Source organism: Tachysurus vachellii, chromosome 2 (genome assembly GCF_030014155.1).
Source record: "Tachysurus vachellii isolate PV-2020 chromosome 2, HZAU_Pvac_v1, whole genome shotgun sequence".
NCBI classification, from domain to species: Eukaryota; Metazoa; Chordata; class Actinopteri; order Siluriformes; family Bagridae; genus Tachysurus; species Tachysurus vachellii.
Window position 1 is genome coordinate 983,931 of NC_083461.1, and position 20,000 is coordinate 1,003,930.

The following is a 20,000-nucleotide window of genomic DNA, read 5'->3' on the forward strand; positions in this document are numbered from 1 at the left end:
ACACACACACACACACACGACTCACTAACATTTCATATACAGAACAGAATTTGTTCCAGAAATAACTTCTGTTTACAGGAATCCATAAGAAAGGAAGTGATATCACTCAAAAACAAACTATGAAATACTTAACATCATCATCATCATCATCATCATCATCATCATCCTGCTGCTGAGTGACAGGTGTCTTGGGTCATAGCATCAGTTTGCATAATTGATGCTAATCCTCTGTGTCCAGCTCTGTTCTGGCTAACTTGAAGCGTTGCAGTGGTTGCTAGCATGCTGTGTAGATAAGCTGTTGTGTTGTTGTTTACATTATGATCAACTGGATAAATATATTAAATTTAATAAACTGAAGCTCCGCCCCTCTGTGACCAGAGATGCAGCTTTTGGAAACATTTTGTGTTTCTAATCCTCCATAGGCACTGTTCACTTACCCAAAATGCACTGCTACAGTCTGACACATTGTTCCTCTGAACTGAAATGGAGCTGCGCTAGTCTGCTTACTGATTAGCATGCTAGCTAGGTAGTGTCCATATCAGTGTGTGTATGAATGAACGTACAGTGTGTTTCTGCTATAACAGTCAACAGTCAGTGTGTATCACCCCCTGGTGGACACACACACACACACACACACACACACACACACACACACACACACATTTTACACAATTAACCAGCTGGAAGAGATTTATTTGTGTGTGTGTGTGTGTGTGTGTGTGTGTGTGTGTGTGTGTGTGTGTGTGTGTGTGTGTGTGTGTGATGACCCAGGCATTAAACATGCTCCACTCGTACTGATCTGTAGATTAATGTCTCGCTCCATCTCACACTGTAACATTTTTAATTGTTTTATTTTCCATGTAAAGAAGCTTACAGTTTAATCTCCTGATGGAGGACGAGCTGCTTTAATCCCACGCTACATGTCTGAGATTAAAATCTGATCAGAACTGATCTGTTTTTTCTTGCTGGATTTATTTATGCCTCTCACTCCGTCAGAATGTGAAATTTTCCTGAAATCCGTCACTAGGTTTAGGGTGAAAACTGCTGCTGTTAAACGTCTGGATTTTAGTGCAGACTGTTTTGTTTCCTGCACGACACCGAGATGCACTTTTCTCTGTGGGCATTTCATTCATGTTTGGGAAGTTTCTAAAGCCCTGAAATTGCCTGAACATACCAACTGATAAGAGGACGATTCGAGTCACGGCTTCAGGATTGACCCCATGAGACTCAGATCTGACTCAGATCGGAGTCTCAATCTGAGTCTCAGTGTGGAGTTCTTGCTGCTCAGGAACAGAAACACGCTGCACAAATCTGGAATACAACTCCAACGGCTTCCTGAAAATCAATCCTGATTCACACTGGAATATTTGGGAAGATGATAAGATCTGCTTCACAGGGATCGGGTTAAAGTTCTGTTTTAAGTTTAATCTTCTCGATCATTTCATCTGAAGTTTTTTGTGAACATGGGAATATTCTGGAAAATCCACCATGAAGACGATTTCAAGCAAAATATACAAAGGTGTTGAGATTATGCTGTAATTCCAAGGAAAGACAGAGTGACAGATCATAACCGAGTGTTAGGATCAGAATCATCAGAGTGATGTGAAGTCTGACTCGGTGCTGTGAGGTTCCCATCCTGACCTGCTGCTCGTCCAGGATTAAAACTCTAGCTTTAATATTTCACTCTTCATTATCCATGATGATCCCGACAAAGATGTTGGTGTACCGAGGGACGGACGGAGACACGCACTCTGAGGCAGTTCATCACACTCGAAGACGCAAGAAGTCCTGTGGTGATCTGTTTCAGAACGGATACCGTGTGAAACTGGGCCACACCCACTGCCCGGACCGAGAGGAAACCCAGACAGACGGGGTGTATCACACACTCTCCTCCTGCTTCCGTGTTCTAGTGTACTGGGGTAAGACGTGGAACAGAATCACTTGGACCTAACAGTGCTTTAACTGTTGATTAGATTGAATAGACTGTGAGTCAGAGTGAAAGTGATTCTTTTTGATTCATTTGGTTTGGTTTGATCTCACACTCCTAATTTAAACAAACCAGATATCATCCTCAGAAATTCTTCAACGAACCTTTTTAACTAAGTTAACTAAACTTTACTGAGCATGTAGAAATCACAAACCCCTTGAGTGTGGAGAACATGATTCACTTCCTGCTGGTGAGTCGAGTCAGAATCTAATCGCTTTTTCACTTTCGAGAGTCAGATGGAGATGTTCAGGGAGATGTTCTCAGACTTGAGCATGATGGCTGTGTTCCTCTTAACTGAAGAACCTCACTGAGGGACAGATCACACCAAAGTGTGACACACACTCATGGAAGAACTCAACATTTTGTGTTAATGCTGTATGTGTGTATAATGTATGTGTGTGTATGTAAACTGTGTGTGTGTCTGTGTGTGTATATATACTGTGTGTGTATGTACAGTATACTGTGTGTGTGTATGTATACTGTGTGTGTGTATGTATAATTTATGTTTGTACGTACATTGTGTGTGTGTTGGTATGTGTGTGTGCATTTTTGTGTATGTGACCTTCCAGTCACCTCAGCAAGGTCAGATCTTAACAAACACATACACCCACACTCCCAACCTTTTAGCACATGGAATGTTTATGGCAGGAACATGGGCCTCCTGTTCTGTCTATACTAAGTGTGTGTATGTATACTGTGTGTGTGTGTGTGTGTGTGTATATGTGTCTGTATGTATACTGTGTGTATGTGTCTGTATGTATACTGTGTGTGTGTGTCTGTATGTACAGTATACTGTGTGTGTATGTATACTGTGTGTGTATGCATACTGTATGTGAATGTATGTGTGTGTGTATGTGTGTATCCATGTATACTGTGTGAGTGGAAGTATACTGTATGTGAGTGTGTGTATGTATACTCTGTGTGCGTGTCTGTGTGTGTATGTATACTGTGTGTGTGTATACTGTATGTGTGTGAAAGGTATACTGTATGTATGTGTGTTTGTGTGTATGTGTCTGTATGTATACTGTGTGAGTGTATGTATACTGTATGTGAGTGTGTGTGTGTGTGTGTGTGTGTGTGTATGTATACTGTGTGTATGTAGTTACTGTGAGTGTATATATACTGTATGTGAGTGTGTGTGTATGTTGTTATTGTGTGTACGTATACTGTATGTGTGTGTGTGTGTATGTATGTATACTGTGTGTGTATGTATACTGTGTGTGTGTGTGTGTGTGTGTATCTCACCGTATTCTTCCTCTCCTCTTCTGTTCTTCTTCTTGTTTCTCAGGTCTGAGGTTTCTAAGAGCCTTACGGTTGATTCAGTTCTCTGAAATATTACAGTTTCTAAACATCCTTAAAACCAGGTATGTATCACATCTCTCTTATTCTTATTAATTCTTTCTTTCTTTCTTTCTTTCTTTCTTTCTTTCTTTCTTTCTTTTCACAGTTCAGATTTGATGATGAAGAACACAGAGGAACCATTTGTTCATTTCTCTCTTTACTGTCAGAATAACGTCAGTGATTTATAGGTGATGAATCTATGATTAAATGTCCAGTGACTCCTTATTTTTTATTTTTCCAGCAACTCAATAAAGTTGGTGAACTTGTGCTCCATCTTTATTAGCACATGGCTAACGGCTGCAGGCTTCATCCACCTGGTATGTAAAATTATTTAATAAAAAATAATAGTTATTTGTTTTTCTATGAATATTTCACCTCTAGACTGTAGAGAAAAACAGAAATAGTGATGAAACTCTACAAAGTCTTAAATTCCTGAGTGTGTACTTTTATGTGAGCTTCATATTAACACCACTGTGGAGTGAGACGTGAGGAAGATGTTCAGTCATCAACATGAACAGGACACAAACACTGTGATTGTTTCTTCATGGTGTTCTAACATTAAAATATAAATATCAGTCCATTTGTGACGTGTGTTTATATTTCAGGTGGAAAATTCAGGCGATCCATGGGAAAACTTTCAGAACTTCCAGCAACTGTCCTACTGGGAGTGTGTGTATTTACTGATGGTGACGATGTCCACCGTGGGATACGGAGACGTGTACGCTAAAACCACGCTGGGGCGCCTCTTCATGGTCTTCTTTATCCTCGGTGGACTGGTAAAGCAAGAACTATTGTCTCTCTGTCCAGTCTCTGATTGTTGGATTAAACATGGCTTTTTTCTTCTCGTCTTCTTTCAGTTTCTGCTCCTAACCCCAAGTTAAACACAGATTTTATTTTAATTCGAACACAAAATGAAATGTTCGCTTCACTCCAGATGTTGTCATTCAGCCAGAACGTGTTTGGTGTTTGCTTCACTTTAGCACTGGAGCTAAGATGCTAATGACGCTAACAAGTAATGAGTAACGGACTGCATTAGTTTCCTGATGTCATGATTAGTCTCATCGCCGGGTGTCAGACTCGAGATGTGGCTTAAAGTCAAAAGGTCTTGTTTTTTTAACTCAGATAAATTTCAGAGCAAAATAAAATGTTTTTGGCTGATTGAATGCATTTAGGTGAAATCTGGAACGTTCCATTGCTTCAACTTTTCCTGAAATATCTTTAAATAAATATTTTAATCTGTCTTTAATCTTTTCATATGAAAGACCTCCTTCTCTCGTCCTTCACCTGTTGTTCAGTCTCCTGCTCTGTCTCCTGTCCTCTCCTCAGGCCATGTTTGCCAGCTACGTGCCTGAAATCATAGAATTAATAGGAAACCGTAAGAAATATGGCGGTTCCTATAGTGCAGTAAATGGGAGAAAGTAAGTACTGTGTGTGTTGTGGGTCAGTTCCCGCCTGCATGCGCCCTTTTTCTTTTTATTTTTTGTCTTGTGCATGTAGGCCATGTTCGCTCGCTACGTGCCAGAAATCGCTGCTCTCATCCTTAATCGACAGAAATACGCCGGGATGTATAATTCAACTCGAGGCAGAAAGTAAGTCACACCTAACCACAACTCAAGACTTCTAAAAGACCTGTGAAAGACCTTAGGACCCAGTCTTATCATTTAGGACACAGTCTTGGTGTTTAGGACACAGCAGTCTTAGTGTTTGGGACACAGTCTTATAGATTAGGACACACTCATAAATTAGGACACAGTTTTAGTTTTTAGGACACAGTCTTGGTGTTTAGGACACAGCAGTCTTAGTGTTTAGGACACAGTCTTATAGTTTAGGACACTGTCTTATAGATTAGGACACACTCATAAATTAGGACACAGTTTTAGTTTTTAGGACACAGTCTTGGTGTTTAGGACACAGCAGTCTTAGTGTTTAGGACACAGTCTTATAGTTTAGGACACTGTCTTATAGATTAGGACACACTCATAAATTAGGACACAGTTTTAGTTTTTAGGACACAGTCTTGGTGTTTAGGACACAGTCTTGGTGTTTAGGACACATTCTTATAGTTTTGGACACAGTCTTATACTTTAGGACACAGCCTTAGTGTTTAGGACACAGTGTTTAAGACACAGTATTATAGTTTAGAACACAGTCTTATACAGTAGATTAGGACACAGTGTTAAGTACACAGTCTTAATGTTTAGTACACAGTCTTACAGTTTAGTACACAGTCTTAGCATTTAGTACACAGTCCTATTGTTTAGTACACAGTCTTAGCATTTAGTACACAGTCTTATAGATTAGGAAACAGACTTATAGTTTAGGACACAGTGTTTAGTACACAGTCTTAGTGTTACTTATTCTTATAAATTAGGATACAGTCGTAGTTTTTAGGACACAGTCTTATAGTTTAGGACAGAGTCTTAGATTTTAGGACACAGTCTTGGTGTTTAGGACACATTTTTATAGCTTTGGACATAGTCTTTTAGATTAGGACACAGTGTTTAGGAAACAGTCTTGTAGTTTAGGACACAGTCTTAGTGTTTAGTACACAGTCTTAGTGTTTAGTACACAGTCTTATAGTTTAGGACACAGTCTTAGTGTTTAGGACACAGTTGTAGATTAGGGCACAGTGTTAAGTACACAGTCTTAGTGTTTAGTACACAGTCTTAGTGTTTAGTACACAGTCTTAGTGTTTAGTACACAGTCTTCATTTTTAGGACACAGTCATAGATCAGGACACAGTGTTAAGTACACCGTCTTAGTGTTTAGTACACAGTCTTAGTGGTTAGTAAATAGTCTTAGTGTTTAGTACACAGTCTTAGTGGTTAGTAAATAGTCTTAGTGTTTAGGACACAGTCTTTCCTCAGACAGAAAATGTTGTTGGTTCCTGTGGCCCTTCTTGTGTCCTGTGCTGCTGCTGCTTTATGTTAAGAGGAAGCTGAAGTGTTTGTGTTAATCTGTGGCTGTAGTGTGTTGTTTGTGTTCACACTCACAGGTGATGAGTCTCTCGTCTTGCTTGTAGTTTGTCTTTTGTGGATGATTTTTTGTTTTTTAACTTATCACATTTGCCCCACTGTGTGATTAATGCACATGATGCTCTGTTTAAATGTAAATGGAGGAGTTAGGGTTAGGGGAACCCATCAGACTCACTCTGGGGTTAAAGAGTGCTGTGTGATTAGTACAGACTTAACTCATCACTAGCTCAGATTTAAGTCAGTATTCATACAGGGAGTAGTGCAGAATGATGATGATGATGATGATGATGATGATGATGATGAGTATTATTATTATTATTATTGTTATAAATCTAATAATCTTAGAAATAGTTAAATATAAAAAAAATAGTTCTTATTTCTGAGAGAATATGAGATATTTATGAGACTCTTGTAAACCTCATGAAGGACCATCCAGAAGGTGAAGGAACACAGCAGAGCTCAGACACCAGTCCTGAAACACACTTCAGCAAAGAGAAGTGTCTCAGAATCTCTTGTGTTTAGAGAGTGAGAGAAGTTCACTCCTTTATTTCTCCAGTCAGCCTGATCTGATCCTCACATTGAGGCAGTGTTAATGAAGGCCATGTTCAGGCATCTCAAACATCTCACTTTAAACTGGTGTCTCCTTTACAAAGAAGACAATTCCTTCATATTAATATAATACAAAATTCATGATTAATATTAGATAGATTTAGTTCACAATGTGTTTGTATGAGCAAGTCTGAGGTGACTCAGGTGACTGTGGGGAGGAAAAACTCCCTTAGATGGTAAAGGAAGAAACCTTGAGAGGAACCAGACTCAAAGGGGAACCTCATCCTCATCTGAGTGACACTGGGGGTGTGATTATAAATATACAGTCTGATAAATGTTGTGTTGGTGTAAAAGATCACATGGAGTTCACATCTCATCTTTAGTATCACAGAGTCTAACTGGAGTCTAACAATATTAGCGAGCACTAGATGATAATGTGTATTTGATCAGATGTAATAGAGCACAATATTATGGGATGTATTATGTGTATTCATAACTAAAGAGATGAGTTTTTAATCTACATTTAAACTGTGAAAGTGTGTCTGAGCCCCGAACACTATCAGGAAGACTATTCCAGAGTTTGGGAGCTAAATAAGAAAACGCTCTACCACCTTTAGTAGACTTAGATATTCTGGGAACTACCAGAAGTCCTGAGTTTTGTGATCTCAGAGAGCGTGAAGGATTGTAACGTGTTAGAAGACTAGTTAGATACATGGGAGCTAAACCATTAAGAGCCTTGTAAAACAACATGTCCACACGGAGCCTTTATTTTTATGTTGTATGATACCAACAGATTCAGGGAAGAAGAATCCCATTTTTTTCCCACAGGAAGTCGTCACAGACTCTGAGCTCCATCTGAGAAGTTGGTGATTCTCCTCCTGATTGTTGGTGTGTTTGATTTCACAGGCACATTGTGGTGTGTGGTCACATCACTCTGGAAAGTGTTTCTAACTTCCTCAAAGACTTCCTTCACAAGGACAGGGACGATGTCAATGTAGAAATTGTTTTTCTCCATAAGTAAGTGCACGGTTTATACTGGCTGTTCATTAGGACTGGGGCTTTAAGCTCCGCCCACTTCTTCAAACCCCTGATCTAACTGTCTGTCTCACTGTGATTTACATATTAATGACCTTTATAAAGAGAGCAGAATCACACACTGTTATTTTAAATCCATTTTTAAATTCAGAAGGTAAAATTCTGCACTGATGATGTGTTTATTTCAGCTCTAATTCAAAAAGACTAAAGAAAACATTTTTTTGTAACAGAACATGGAATAATAATATAAAGTAATAAAGTGGAATAATATATTATAAATTATACATTTACATGAATTAGAATACTAGATGTTTTTTTCTAAGCCATTAATTAAAAGCTTTATTTGCTAAAATAAATCAACATCAACGTCCACTATTAGAAGATTAAAAACGTTTCTTCAAAAATCATCTCTGAGGACGGAGTCAATGCAAATAGGCTATTTTTATTCATTTATTCCGTATATTTTATCACTTAAATAGTAATTTTTAAGATTTGTTTGTTAAATTTAATTTTATTTAGAAGTCACAGACTATTTTACACTTTTATAAAGGAACTTCACCAGAGCTTGTGAAAGAATGAAGGATAGATAAATTTTTATCTAAATGCATAAATAATAATTTTTAATTTGAATTAAATTGTTGATGTAGTTTTTTGTTTATTTCTTTCTATTTTTTCGCAGTATTTCCCCTAATCTTGAGTTGGAAGCCTTGTTTAAGCGCCACTTCACTCAGGTAGAGTTCTACCAGGGTTCCGTCCTAAATCCACATGATCTGGCCCGAGTCAAGGTACTAAAGTTGAACCTGTCTATGATCATGTGAGTTTGAAGCCTTCAGCCTTTGATGATGTGTGATTAAATCCCACATTTCTCCTGTTTGTATTTGTTATAAAGATCGAGTCAGCAGACGCATGTTTAATTTTAGCTAATAAATACTGCCCAGACCCCGACGCTGAGGACGCGTCCAACATCATGAGGTGAGACGTGCTCATGAACCTGAGAAACGTGTGGATTTGAGTCTCATGAGGCAGGAGGTCCAACACTGACGCATCATCACTGCTTGTGTTTTTTTTCCATCAGAGTGATATCTATAAAAAACTACCACCCGAAGATCCGCGTCATCACACAGATGCTGCAGTACCACAATAAGGTAGAGTCCAGGATGTTCTCATGATAATATCTTCTCCTGCTGCTGCGACTCACTACAGTGTCGTGTTAGTGATGTTGAGGTGGAAATGGAGCTTACTGGATTTGGGATTGTGTGTTTTTCCATTTACAGGCTCACTTGTTGAACATTCCGAGCTGGAACTGGAAGGAAGGTGATGATGCGATTTGTCTGGCGGAGCTGAAGCTGGGATTCATCGCTCAGAGCTGCCTAGCGCAGGGGCTCTCCACCATGCTGGCTAATCTCTTCTCCATGAGGTCTTTCATTAAGGTAACACCTCCAATCTCTCTTCACCTGAGGAACACCACAGGGCTATTCTACTGCAGCATCTGTTTATGGTTACATTCTCACTTTGATTATCGCACCTACAGAAACTTCCCTCACCAGACAAAGAGCGGTAGCTTATTACTGAGAAACGTAAAGCAGTGTAAACTCGTCTGTCCTGAAGATATCTGCTTCACCTCTGACTGTTCCACACCACTGACACTGGAGACTCCTTCACCACATCACACAGCATCTTTATATCAGCATATTTACAGTTCTTTATTAGCACATTATCTGCTGTTACTTTAGAAACGCTAGCGTATTAGAGCGAGTGCATTAATTATAAATAATCCCGAGACACGCTGAGCTGCAGTTATAGAAAATCGATCGATGCCTATGTGAGAAGAATACATTCATTATGATGAGTTTTCTGTCTTCATGTGTGATGTGATGATTTTAGATTGAAGAGGACACGTGGCAGAAGTATTACCTGGAAGGAGTAGCTAATGAAATGTACACTGAGTACCTGTCCAGTGCCTTTGTGGGTTTATCCTTCCCCATGGTGTGTGAGTAAGTAGATTTATTATTACTCCACTTCACGATTCAGAACGTGTTCCTGCTCTGTTCACATACACGTCCACGGTCTGTACACAGCACATGTTTTTTCTTTTGTAGGTTATGTTACGTGAAGCTGAAGCTCCTCCTGATAGCCATCGAGCATAAAACTGATCAGAGAGAGAGCAGGTCAGTGCTACGCTAATTTACCTGCTAAATCTTTAACACATAAAACTTATAGAAGTTTACCTTTAAAAATCTGACATGGAAATGAGTCTTGCGTTAACATTTAGTGGATAAGTCTATATATATAGAGAGTAATTAATTCTATTGTGTCTTTTTATGGTGTGTGTGTGTGTGTGTGTGTGTATGTGTGTGTTGCAGTACACTCATTAACCCAGGCAATCATGTGAAGATGCAGGAAGGAACTCTGGGTTTCTTTATTGCTAGTGATGCCAAAGAAGTAAAGAGGTACATTGTGGATCTTCTGAGCTCCATGTTATTGTTAGGTTGCCAGATATTTCTTGAGTTTGTGACACCCAGGATGAAGGTTTTTCAGTTTTCCTAGATCATCGTCATTTAAAAACAAACCCTCACCTTTAACCTCAGTTGACTAATTGTAATGTGATGGAAAATTAATATAAATGTATCAATGAGAGGATGGCGAGTGTTGTAATCAATGTAATATGCAGGTCTAGTCTAGTATATTAGATCACATATTATAAGGTGTATTTATTTATCCACACTCACTCGAGTGGACTAAGAGTGGACTTATCCTGTGTGGACATAAATCTTAATGTCCACACAGGATGTTGGAGCACTTACATTTTTGTACACACTACACATAGTAATAAAAAAGTGTCCACAGTTTGAGTGATAAACTGCCCCAGTGCACATTTGTTACCCTCACACCTGTTACTCTGTACTGTTCCTAACCATTCTTAACCACCATACTTTACTCTGAATACGGATCCTTTTGTGAAGCTCTGATGTCTTTCCATCTCCTCAGAGCTCTTTACTACTGCAAAGCTTGTCATGATGACATCACAGACCCGAAAAGGATAAAGAAGTGCGGATGCAAACGACGTAAGTTACGATAACGACCAAGACGCTTCCATGTCTACAGTAGGGTTCAGTCCACCAGATTTATACACTTTCGGGGAACAAACAATAGGTTCTTTGTGGGTTTTTCTAATGGTTAATAAAGAGGATGTGGAGCCCTTTGTGATTGTGTAGCACTTGAATGAGTAGAACTTTTATAGGTTCCACCATGTACCACGCTCACTACAGTGATCATTTGTTATGTTGTGATCTGAAGTGTCTCACATGAAGGAAGTCTAATCAATTCTTCTTCATTAATGTGTTGACATTTCTGACATGTTCTTGCTTCACTGCTGCTGTGGAAATGCCTTGATCTTATGGTTCGTGTCTGTTAGTGACATATTGTGAGTAAACTCTGCACTTTTCTCTCCTGTGAAGGTTGCACATGGTTCTGGTTGATACTGTTACTGCATGTAATCTTCTGCTTTCTACACCCTCGCTAGACTGGACCATGTTACTATCAGAAGGTCTCCCTAAGGGTGTAAAATGTTGTAATAATTATTTATTATAAATAAATTCTAGTCCTGTTGTCTGTACTCTCTATATCTTAGAAGCAAAATCTGTTGGAAGTCTTGCATGACCTCAACGTTCATGATGCATGATGCATGAACTGTAAAAACTCAAGTTTGTTCAATGCTACTGTACAACTGAACATTTTCTGAAAATGCCCTCTCAACACGTATGGGTTGAGCTCATTTTGCGCTAATTGTTCTGTCATTCATGTTGGCTTACACCAAATGTCTGTTCCCTCTGTAGATCAGCTGTCCACAGGGTTCATCCCTTTTTAGATTTCCCAACAGTTCTGTAGTTCATCAGTTATAGCTGGGTTCCTCTATAGTTACCTCTAATTCTAGTACAAGGTTCTTCTGTAGTTCCCTTACATTTTAGGAATAGCTTCCTCTATATTTGCTTAATTCTTCATGGTTTGATCCAAGGTGTCTTTCTAGTTCTCAAGTTCTTCATGGTTCATAGTACTGCTTAGTTCTGGAGATTTTCAATGTTGAGTCTGTCCATATTTTTAGTCCTTCATGACTCAATTCAGGGTCTCTCTTTAGTTTTGTAGTTCTTCAGGAGTTTATATTTGCGACTTAAAAGATCTGGAGTTCCTCAGGGCCCAGTGCTAAGTATGATTATAGTTTAATTAACTCTTCTTACACAAAATCACTCCACAGAAATGGCCCTTGTGGGTTTGAATAAGAAGCTTAATTTCACTAAATCAGCCAAGCTTTTGTTTGTGTTCATTTGCTTTGACCTCATATGAGCAACACAAGGCTCTCCTGTCCATTATCATAAGCATTGGAATTACCCAGAGGAGTGGTCCTTTCTGGAGAAATGGAAAGGATCCATATCTGCTTTATGCAGACTCATCATTGGTGTCCCCCAAGGTTTAGTGCTGGGTTCCTCCACCACTGTTATGCTGATTAACTCATTCACTCATGTTCTGCTTGGATCTTATAATTGATGATGGCCCATTAGCTGAAACTAAACCCCAGCAATGCTGAGATGATATTCATCACTGGAGATGTTGTGATCTCCCTGGACAATCTTGGATCATGTTATCTGGAACATAATACTGAACACTGGGATAGTTCTGAACTGTCCTTGTCTGCTGACTTTATGAACCTTTGAACCTATGAACCCGGCATTGCAGGTTTTTCCTTTACAACAAGCAGTATCTGATGATTTGTATCCACAGAGGCCACTGGAATGCTGAGTCAGTCCCTCAGCATAGACCAGTTTAAACAGTTTAGGCCCTGGGTTGATGCACTGAAAGTCATAGTTTAAGCCCCAGAACCACTAATCTGCCTGTGTTGGGCCCTTGAGCAAGGCCCTTAACCATCTCTGATAAAGAGGTGCTTTATCATGGCTGAGCCTGAGCTCTGACCCCAACCTCCATTAGCTGAGACATTTGAAGAAAAGAATTTCACTGTGCTGTAATGTAGATGTTTCAAAAAAGACAAGCTCTAAAAAAGACTGGACTACCACATCTCCTCTGTAACAGATCTTCCCCTTTAGAAACCAGACTCCTGCAACTAATATAGACTGCAGCTAAATAGCCCCAAATTCTTCCTCACTCTTCATTGCTTGTTCTCTCCACCTTAGATCCAAGATGGTGCCATGGATGGCACCCTCGGTATGACTCTCTCTGGTACTTTCTTTCTTTTTGTTTACTTTCTGTGTGTTTGGTCACCCTACCGTGATAACTTACACCAGAGAAGAACTGCTTAACATCGGGCAGTTCGCTCCAGACAATTTTTCACCAGTTTTCACAAACCCGAAAAGTTTTTTGGAACTCTTAGTTGGAGGAGCAGCTGCGCTCTGTGGAACATGAAGGAGGTGCCAGCAAGGGAAGTGCGCCGGTGCACTAGTGAAGCTGCGAAAGAGGGGATTTAGAACTGCGCTCCCATCGATTCAGCTGGTGAACCTTCACTCATTGCTGAAGAAAATGATTCTTCTCAAACAAGGACTTTTCACGCTCCTCTGCTCTTTGTTTTACCAAAACTTGGCTCAGTCACTCAATCCCGGACAGTGGATTACTTCTCTCAGGCTTCCACTTACACCAAGCGGATTGAGTAACGGAGCTATCAGGTAAAATGAAAGTCAGCGGAATCTGCTTCTCCATTAACGAACGTTAGTGTACAGATGTCACAGTGCTGAATAAATACTGCAGCCCAAACCTGGAATCACTGCTCATTAACTGTAAACCCTTTTATTCACCGCGGGGATTCTCCTCATTCATTCTGAGTTTACATCCCACCGCAGGCCAACCTGAGTGATGCACTGCAAAACCTGGCAAACCAAATATCAGGCTTGGAGCAAAATAATCAGGATTCTCTTTTTATTATCCTTGGAGACTTTAACAGAGCAAAACTAACACTTGAACTCCCAAAATACAGACAGCATATAAATTGTCCCCCAAGGGAGAAAAATACACTGAATCATTGCTACACAATTCTTAAGGACACATATCGCTCTGTACCCAGGGCAGCCTTGGGGAACTCTGATCACTGCTTGGTCCATCTTATTCCAACATACAGGCAGAAACTAACATCTACTAAACCTGTAGTCAAAACAGTGAAGAGACGGACCAGTGAGGCAAAGCAGGAACTACAAGTCTGTTTTGACTGCACTGATTGGAGTATCTTTGAGGCTGGAACTTACAGCCTGGATGAACTGACTGACACTGTGACGTCTTACATCAGTTTTTGTGAAGACGTGTGTGTGCCAACCAAAACCTTCTGCAAATACAGTAACAACAAGCCATGGTTCACAGCCAAACTGAAAAAACCTTGACATGCCAAGGAAGATGCCTACAGAGGGGAGGACAAAGCTCTATATAAGCAGGTCAGGAACCTACTGACAAAGGAGATCAGAATAGCCAAAAGAAGTTAGCCTGTAAGACATCACAAACTACAAGAGATCAGCACAGCAGCAGCAAACACAACAATGGCAGATGTTGCTTTACTGTTAATGCTTATGGCTTTGCGAACCTACATTGGCATCCAAACACAGCGAATCCTGATTTTAAATTATTTAAAAATGGCACTAAGGACGTTCTCTTTTGTCTTGTTGGTCACAGTAGCCCCACCCCCAGGAGCTAACGCAAGCGGTTCTTAAGTCTAGACCAGAAATGTTTTGGTGCTTAGAACCGCTTTTCCTGGTTCAGAGCCGGTGCTTTGGCTGTCGAAAAAGAAAGAACTGGTTCTAAGTTAGGCTCTGAACCAGCACTCAAACTGCCTTAGTGGAAAAGGGGCACTCCTGTCTCAAAGCATGTGCTGACCAACTGGCTCCTATTTTGACCCAAATCATCAACAGATCACTGGAGCTGTGTGAAGTCCCCTCCTGCTTTAAACTCTCCACAATCATCCCGGTTTCCAAAAAACCCTCCATCACTGGACTGAATGACTACAGGCCTGTCGCTCTGACATTTGTTGTAATGAAGACCTTTGAACAGCTGGTATTGACCCACCTAAAGAATGGAACAGAACAGATGCTGGATCCCCTACAGTTTGCCTACCAAGTAAACAGGTCAGTGGACGACGCATTGGACTGCACTACATTCTGCAACACCTGGGCTGCCCAGGGACATTTGCCCGGATTCTGTTTGTCGACTTCAGTTTGGCTTTTAATACTATAATTTTGGAAATTCTAAACTCCAAACTCCTAAGGCTCACTATACCCCCTTCCGTCTGTTAGTGGATCACCAGCTTCCTGACAGACAGGAAACGACAGGTAGATGTAACCTCCAGCATTCGGAGAATCAGCACTGGCGCTCCACAGGGATGTGTCCTCTCCCCACTGCTATTCTCCCTCTATACTAGTGACTTCACTTTAAGTTACAGGAGTTAACTGTTAAACTCCTGAAGTTTGCAGATGATACTACGCTCATCTGTCTCATTCAAGATGGCGATGAGTCTGCATACCAGCAGGAGGTGAAGCAGCTGGTGCTATGGTGCAGTCAGAACAGTCTGGAGCTACTGTAAATACCCTCAAAACTTTGGAGATGATAGTGGACTTTATCAACACTACTCCCCCTCACAATATCCAACAGCCCGGTGTCATCTGTGGAGGCCTTCAAGTTTCTGGGCACTAACATTTCCCAAGACCTGAAATGGGAGTGCAACATAAACTCCATCATCAAAAAGGCCCAGCAGAGGATGTACTTTCTACATCACTTAGTGAAGTTTGGTCTGCCACAGGAGCTGTTGATGCTGTTCTACACTGCAGTCATTCAATCTGTCCTGTTCACATCCATCACCATCTGGTTTGGTACAGCAACAAAACAGGACAGGAACAGACCGCAACGCACAGTAACAACAGCAGAAATAATAACTGGTGCCCCCCTGCCCACCCCCCAGGACTTGTACAACACAAGAACCAGAAACCGTGCAGTAAAAATCACCACTGACCCTTCAGACCCTGGACACAACCTCTTTCAGCTCCTCCCTTCTCTCAGGTGCTACAGAACGTAGTTTACTAAAACTACCAGACACAGGAACAGTTTCTTTCCCCAGACAATCACCCTGATTAACACCTCACCATAATTATATTCACTGCTTCATATCTATAAGTGCTGCATTATCAGGACTGTCAGTCATCACATCATCTGTGTATATTACACACTACTGCTGCTGTATATTGTACAATATTGTTATTTGCACTACCATGTACTTCTCACACTTTATGTACATAACTGATCTGTCATATATTCTGTATTTACTGTATAATTAATACTCTTTAATACTGTCTATATTGTATCACATCGTCTGCATTGTCTTGTATAGTGTTATTTATGTCTGTACTTTTGAGAGTCACGAACAGCTGGAACCAAATTTCTTGTTTGTGTCAACATCAACACACTTGGCCAACAAACCTGATTCTGATTCTGGCTACATGGAGCCACCTGCATCACATCTAAAACACCACAAAGCCATAAACAGACCAGCACCTGCCCCTATGAAGGTCCTTTCACACCCCAGTCTGGACCTGTTTCAAGACTGTAGCAGCATCCATCATCCCTCAAGATAAAAGGACGACCTGCATCCAGACTCTTTTCTGTTCTTGATTGCTGGAAAGAAGAAAATGATTGAATTTGGGTTTTCTTTCCCTCCTGTCTTCCTGTGATAGTTTCAAATGATAGTGTGTCGCTGTAGATATTTGGTTCATCATTAGTTCTGTCATTTTTTAGGGCTCAACATTGGGACCCTTTGTAGTTCTTCAGGGTTCAGGGTTTAATATGAGGTTTATTGATCTTTAAGACTCAATATCATATCTTCTTATTGTATTATATTTCATCAAATATCAGTACTGAAATATTCATTTCTGTGGTTCTTAAAGACCAATTAATGGATTTATCTGTAGATTTGAAGGTCTTTAGCACTCAATGCTGAATCTTTCTGTACTTTTAAGTTCCTCATTTATCTTCTCCTCTTATTCTCTTTATGCATGTCTATGACTTCAGCCAAGATGACAGGCAGCCGCCGAATGCGACTAGTGTGTTGTTTATGTTGCGGCGAGGCTGAGCACGGCTGCTCGTGCACATCTCGCAGCACACGTAGTAATGTGGAGACTCCTCCGTGTGCCCTTCCTCTTTCTCCCGCCTCTGTTAGTGATAAGTTGGCCGCTTTACGTTCCTGTAAGTCCGTCCATAGTCGTCTCACTCGTGACCTAAACATGTCCATCATGATGCTGAGGCTGTGCTTTTAGTACACTGGCATGTGCAGGTGTTTAGTGGCTGCGAGCTTCTGGCTGTTTAATCGCATGTTTTATGTTTGTATGTCTAACACACTGATCCTACTTTATTCATTCTGATGTACTGATGAATTAACATGCTTTATTTATTTACATACATTAACAAAAGCAGTTATTCACTTCCTCAATCAAAGAGCAGTGTTATCTAATCAGCCGTTATGCTTGTGCTATTATCTTTACATCTTTGGGCCTTATTTATCAAACTGGACATGAACAGATTCTTCTGTAAAGGAGCATTTACACAAAAAATGTGTTTTTGATGAAAAGTTAATTTGTTGGGAAGATGTTCATACTAGGAGATTCACCAGTATAACGAGATGGTAGAATGGTGAGAATTGTTCAGATGTCGATGAGTTACTGTGATTGTTATATACAGAATACAGTCAAGTTGAAATATTTATCACAATTACACACCGATTTAATCAACATAATATTATTAACGGGGGGCACGGTGGCTTAGTGGTTAGCACGTTCGCCTCACACCTCCAGGGTTGGGGGTTCGATTCCCACCTCCACCTTGTGTGTGTGGAGTTTGCATGTTCTCCCCGTGCCTCGGGGGTTTCCTCCGGGTACTCCGGTTTCCTCCCTTGGTCCAAAGACATGCATGGTAGGTTGATTGGCATCTCTGGAAAATTGTCCGTAGTGTGTGATTGTGTGAGTGAATGAGAATGTGTGTGTGTGTGTGTGTGTGTGCCCTGTGATGGGTTGGCACTCCGTCCAGGGTGTATCCTGCCTTGATGCCCGATGACGCCTCAGATAGGCACAGGCTCCCCGTGACCCGAGGTAGTTCGGATAAGCGGTAGAAGATGAATGAATGAATGAGTTTCATATTAACGACTTTAAAGCAAGCCATTTAAAATCTGTGAACTATATATTTTTTGGGACAGAAGTAATGGCACCCTTGAACAGGAGCGTGTCTGTGGTATCTGACAGTGCTGCATTACTGGAAGTTTTAGCACATGCATTTACATTTCTGGCATTTGGCAGACACCATTATACAGAGCAACTAACATTTATCTCATTTACACATCTGAGCAATTGAGGGGCCCAGCAGTGGCAGCTTGTTGGTCCTGGGATTTGAACTCTCAACCTTCCGATCAGTAGTCCAACATCTTAAAGGTGCCCTGCCACACGTATTTCATTACTTTTGTGGTAATGTCTGAAGTTTATCATGGACTCTGTAAAATTTTTTTGTGGAAAAAATGCCTTGGTTCCCTTGTTTCAAGCCATTCTAGTGTGGTATAGAAAGCCTGCAGGAAGACTCAGCTCGATTTGCGCCAGTTCTCATGAATATTCAAATGAGCTATGCTGCTTGGCTCCGATTGGCTAACCGCTAGGATATGAGAGCATGACTATTCATTCAGCCAGCGCAGTAAGTAGCCTAGACTAGAGGACATTTGTTTACAATCACCTTGAATTGCGGCAGAATGGCTTCTTCACAAGCCCGTTGACGTTCAGCCATCCTTGCTGTATAGGAAACTCACTGAGCTACACGAATTCTGGGGGTGCGGTCTCAAGTGGGAGAGCTCATGAATAGTAATGAGCTCGATCATTTCTATGTCACTCTGAGCAGCTTTTCTAATTGACCTGATTTCTCCGCTTATTTCTTTTAAGTGGCTAGAACTGACCGGGGAGGTAGCAGTTCGTTTTCACATTCACGACACAACACATATGGACCTAACACATATCAAAAAATACAAGTAAAAACGGTTTTGTGTGGAAGGGCACCTTTAACCACTGAGCTACTACTTCCCCTGCCACATGAAGGGGGCACTCTTTCACCTTTGTTGTTTTCTTACTTCTAATGGGTTTTGGAGTCGTGGCTAAATCTAAACGCGAATAGGTTTGACCATGTATCAGCGAAAAATATGTAAATATGTTGGGAATTTTTAGTTAAGTTTAGCAGTAAAAAACTTTACACGACTTTTTACTGCTACTGTAGTAAAAGGTGATAAATGAGGCCCGACGTTAGCACCACATTTAGTTGCTGGCTGTAGTTTAGTTTTTAGATCGAACCTGCTTTTAATGACTAACTCACCATTTCACTGCAGTATATTCTGTCCTCCTCCTCCTCGTAACATTATCTTTGCATTCTTCTCAGCTAAAAGTAACTATAACGGATATATCAAATCGAGTAAGTATCCCTTTTCTTCTTTTCCTCTAACTGGCCTTGTGTCTGTTGTTGTTGCTTTGTCCTGTTTCTTTATGTTTTCTTAAAAAAAACCCTAGTGTTACATCATAGTCTTAGGTCTTAGTTATGTTTTAGTCGCCATGTCAGTAAAGGATGAGATAAAGCACTGAATAAACCTTACAGGCTCAGACACTCAACCTGCCACAGGGCCTGCTGGGAAAACATCAGTGTGAAGTACAGATATCACTCCAGATCCCATCCAGCAGCTGTGTAAGACTGAGAGAGGTGTGTGTGTGCCTTTAAACCCCAGTCACACTAACACACAGTTCTGTAGTGAAGCCCTGACTGATGGACTCACTGTGACCTCACTGAAGAACATCACGCCCCCAAGTGGACACTGGATTACTGAGCGGAGACTCCGTCTATAATTATCGTTTCCTTACAGAAAATGGTATTCATTGTCCATGAGAATGAGCTGTTACTATGGAAACGATAGTGTATGATATAAAGCTGTGATTTAGAGCTGTGTTACCTGAGCTACCTGTAATCATACAGCAGAGGGCGATGTTAATGACTCTCATTAGACGAGTTCTCTATTCAGTGCTAAAGTGACAGTATTAGTTTTTATTTTTTAAATCTAAAATCTAGTA

The 20,000-nt window shown here is 40.6% G+C and overlaps 1 protein-coding gene across 3 annotated transcripts in view; it reads left to right on the plus strand.

Moving 5' to 3' along the window:
• The window catches only part of LOC132861367 (calcium-activated potassium channel subunit alpha-1-like), an 82,305-nt gene that overhangs the window by 47,410 nt on the left and 14,895 nt on the right, over nt 1-20,000 (plus strand). For 2 of the 3 annotated variants that reach the window (XR_009649931.1, XM_060892862.1), the window contains exons 7-21: nt 3,276-3,351; nt 3,570-3,645; nt 3,934-4,104; nt 4,655-4,746; nt 7,759-7,869; nt 8,567-8,672; nt 8,777-8,859; nt 8,963-9,032; nt 9,162-9,317; nt 9,772-9,881; nt 9,987-10,055; nt 10,251-10,337; nt 10,876-10,952; nt 16,930-17,103; nt 19,321-19,353. Coding sequence is in view for 2 of the 3 variants with exons in the window: in XM_060892862.1 (XP_060748845.1) it covers nt 3,276-3,351; nt 3,570-3,645; nt 3,934-4,104; nt 4,655-4,746; nt 7,759-7,869; nt 8,567-8,672; nt 8,777-8,859; nt 8,963-9,032; nt 9,162-9,317; nt 9,772-9,881; nt 9,987-10,055; nt 10,251-10,337; nt 10,876-10,952; nt 16,930-17,103; nt 19,321-19,353 (1,491 nt within the window). In the remaining variant the exon portion in view is untranslated. Of the gene's footprint in view, nt 1-3,275; nt 3,352-3,569; nt 3,646-3,933; nt 4,105-4,654; nt 4,747-4,825; nt 4,918-7,758; nt 7,870-8,566; nt 8,673-8,776; nt 8,860-8,962; nt 9,033-9,161; nt 9,318-9,771; nt 9,882-9,986; nt 10,056-10,250; nt 10,338-10,875; nt 10,953-16,929; nt 17,104-19,320; nt 19,354-20,000 lie in introns of all 3 variants that reach the window. The other variant, XM_060892874.1, reaches the window with a different exon arrangement.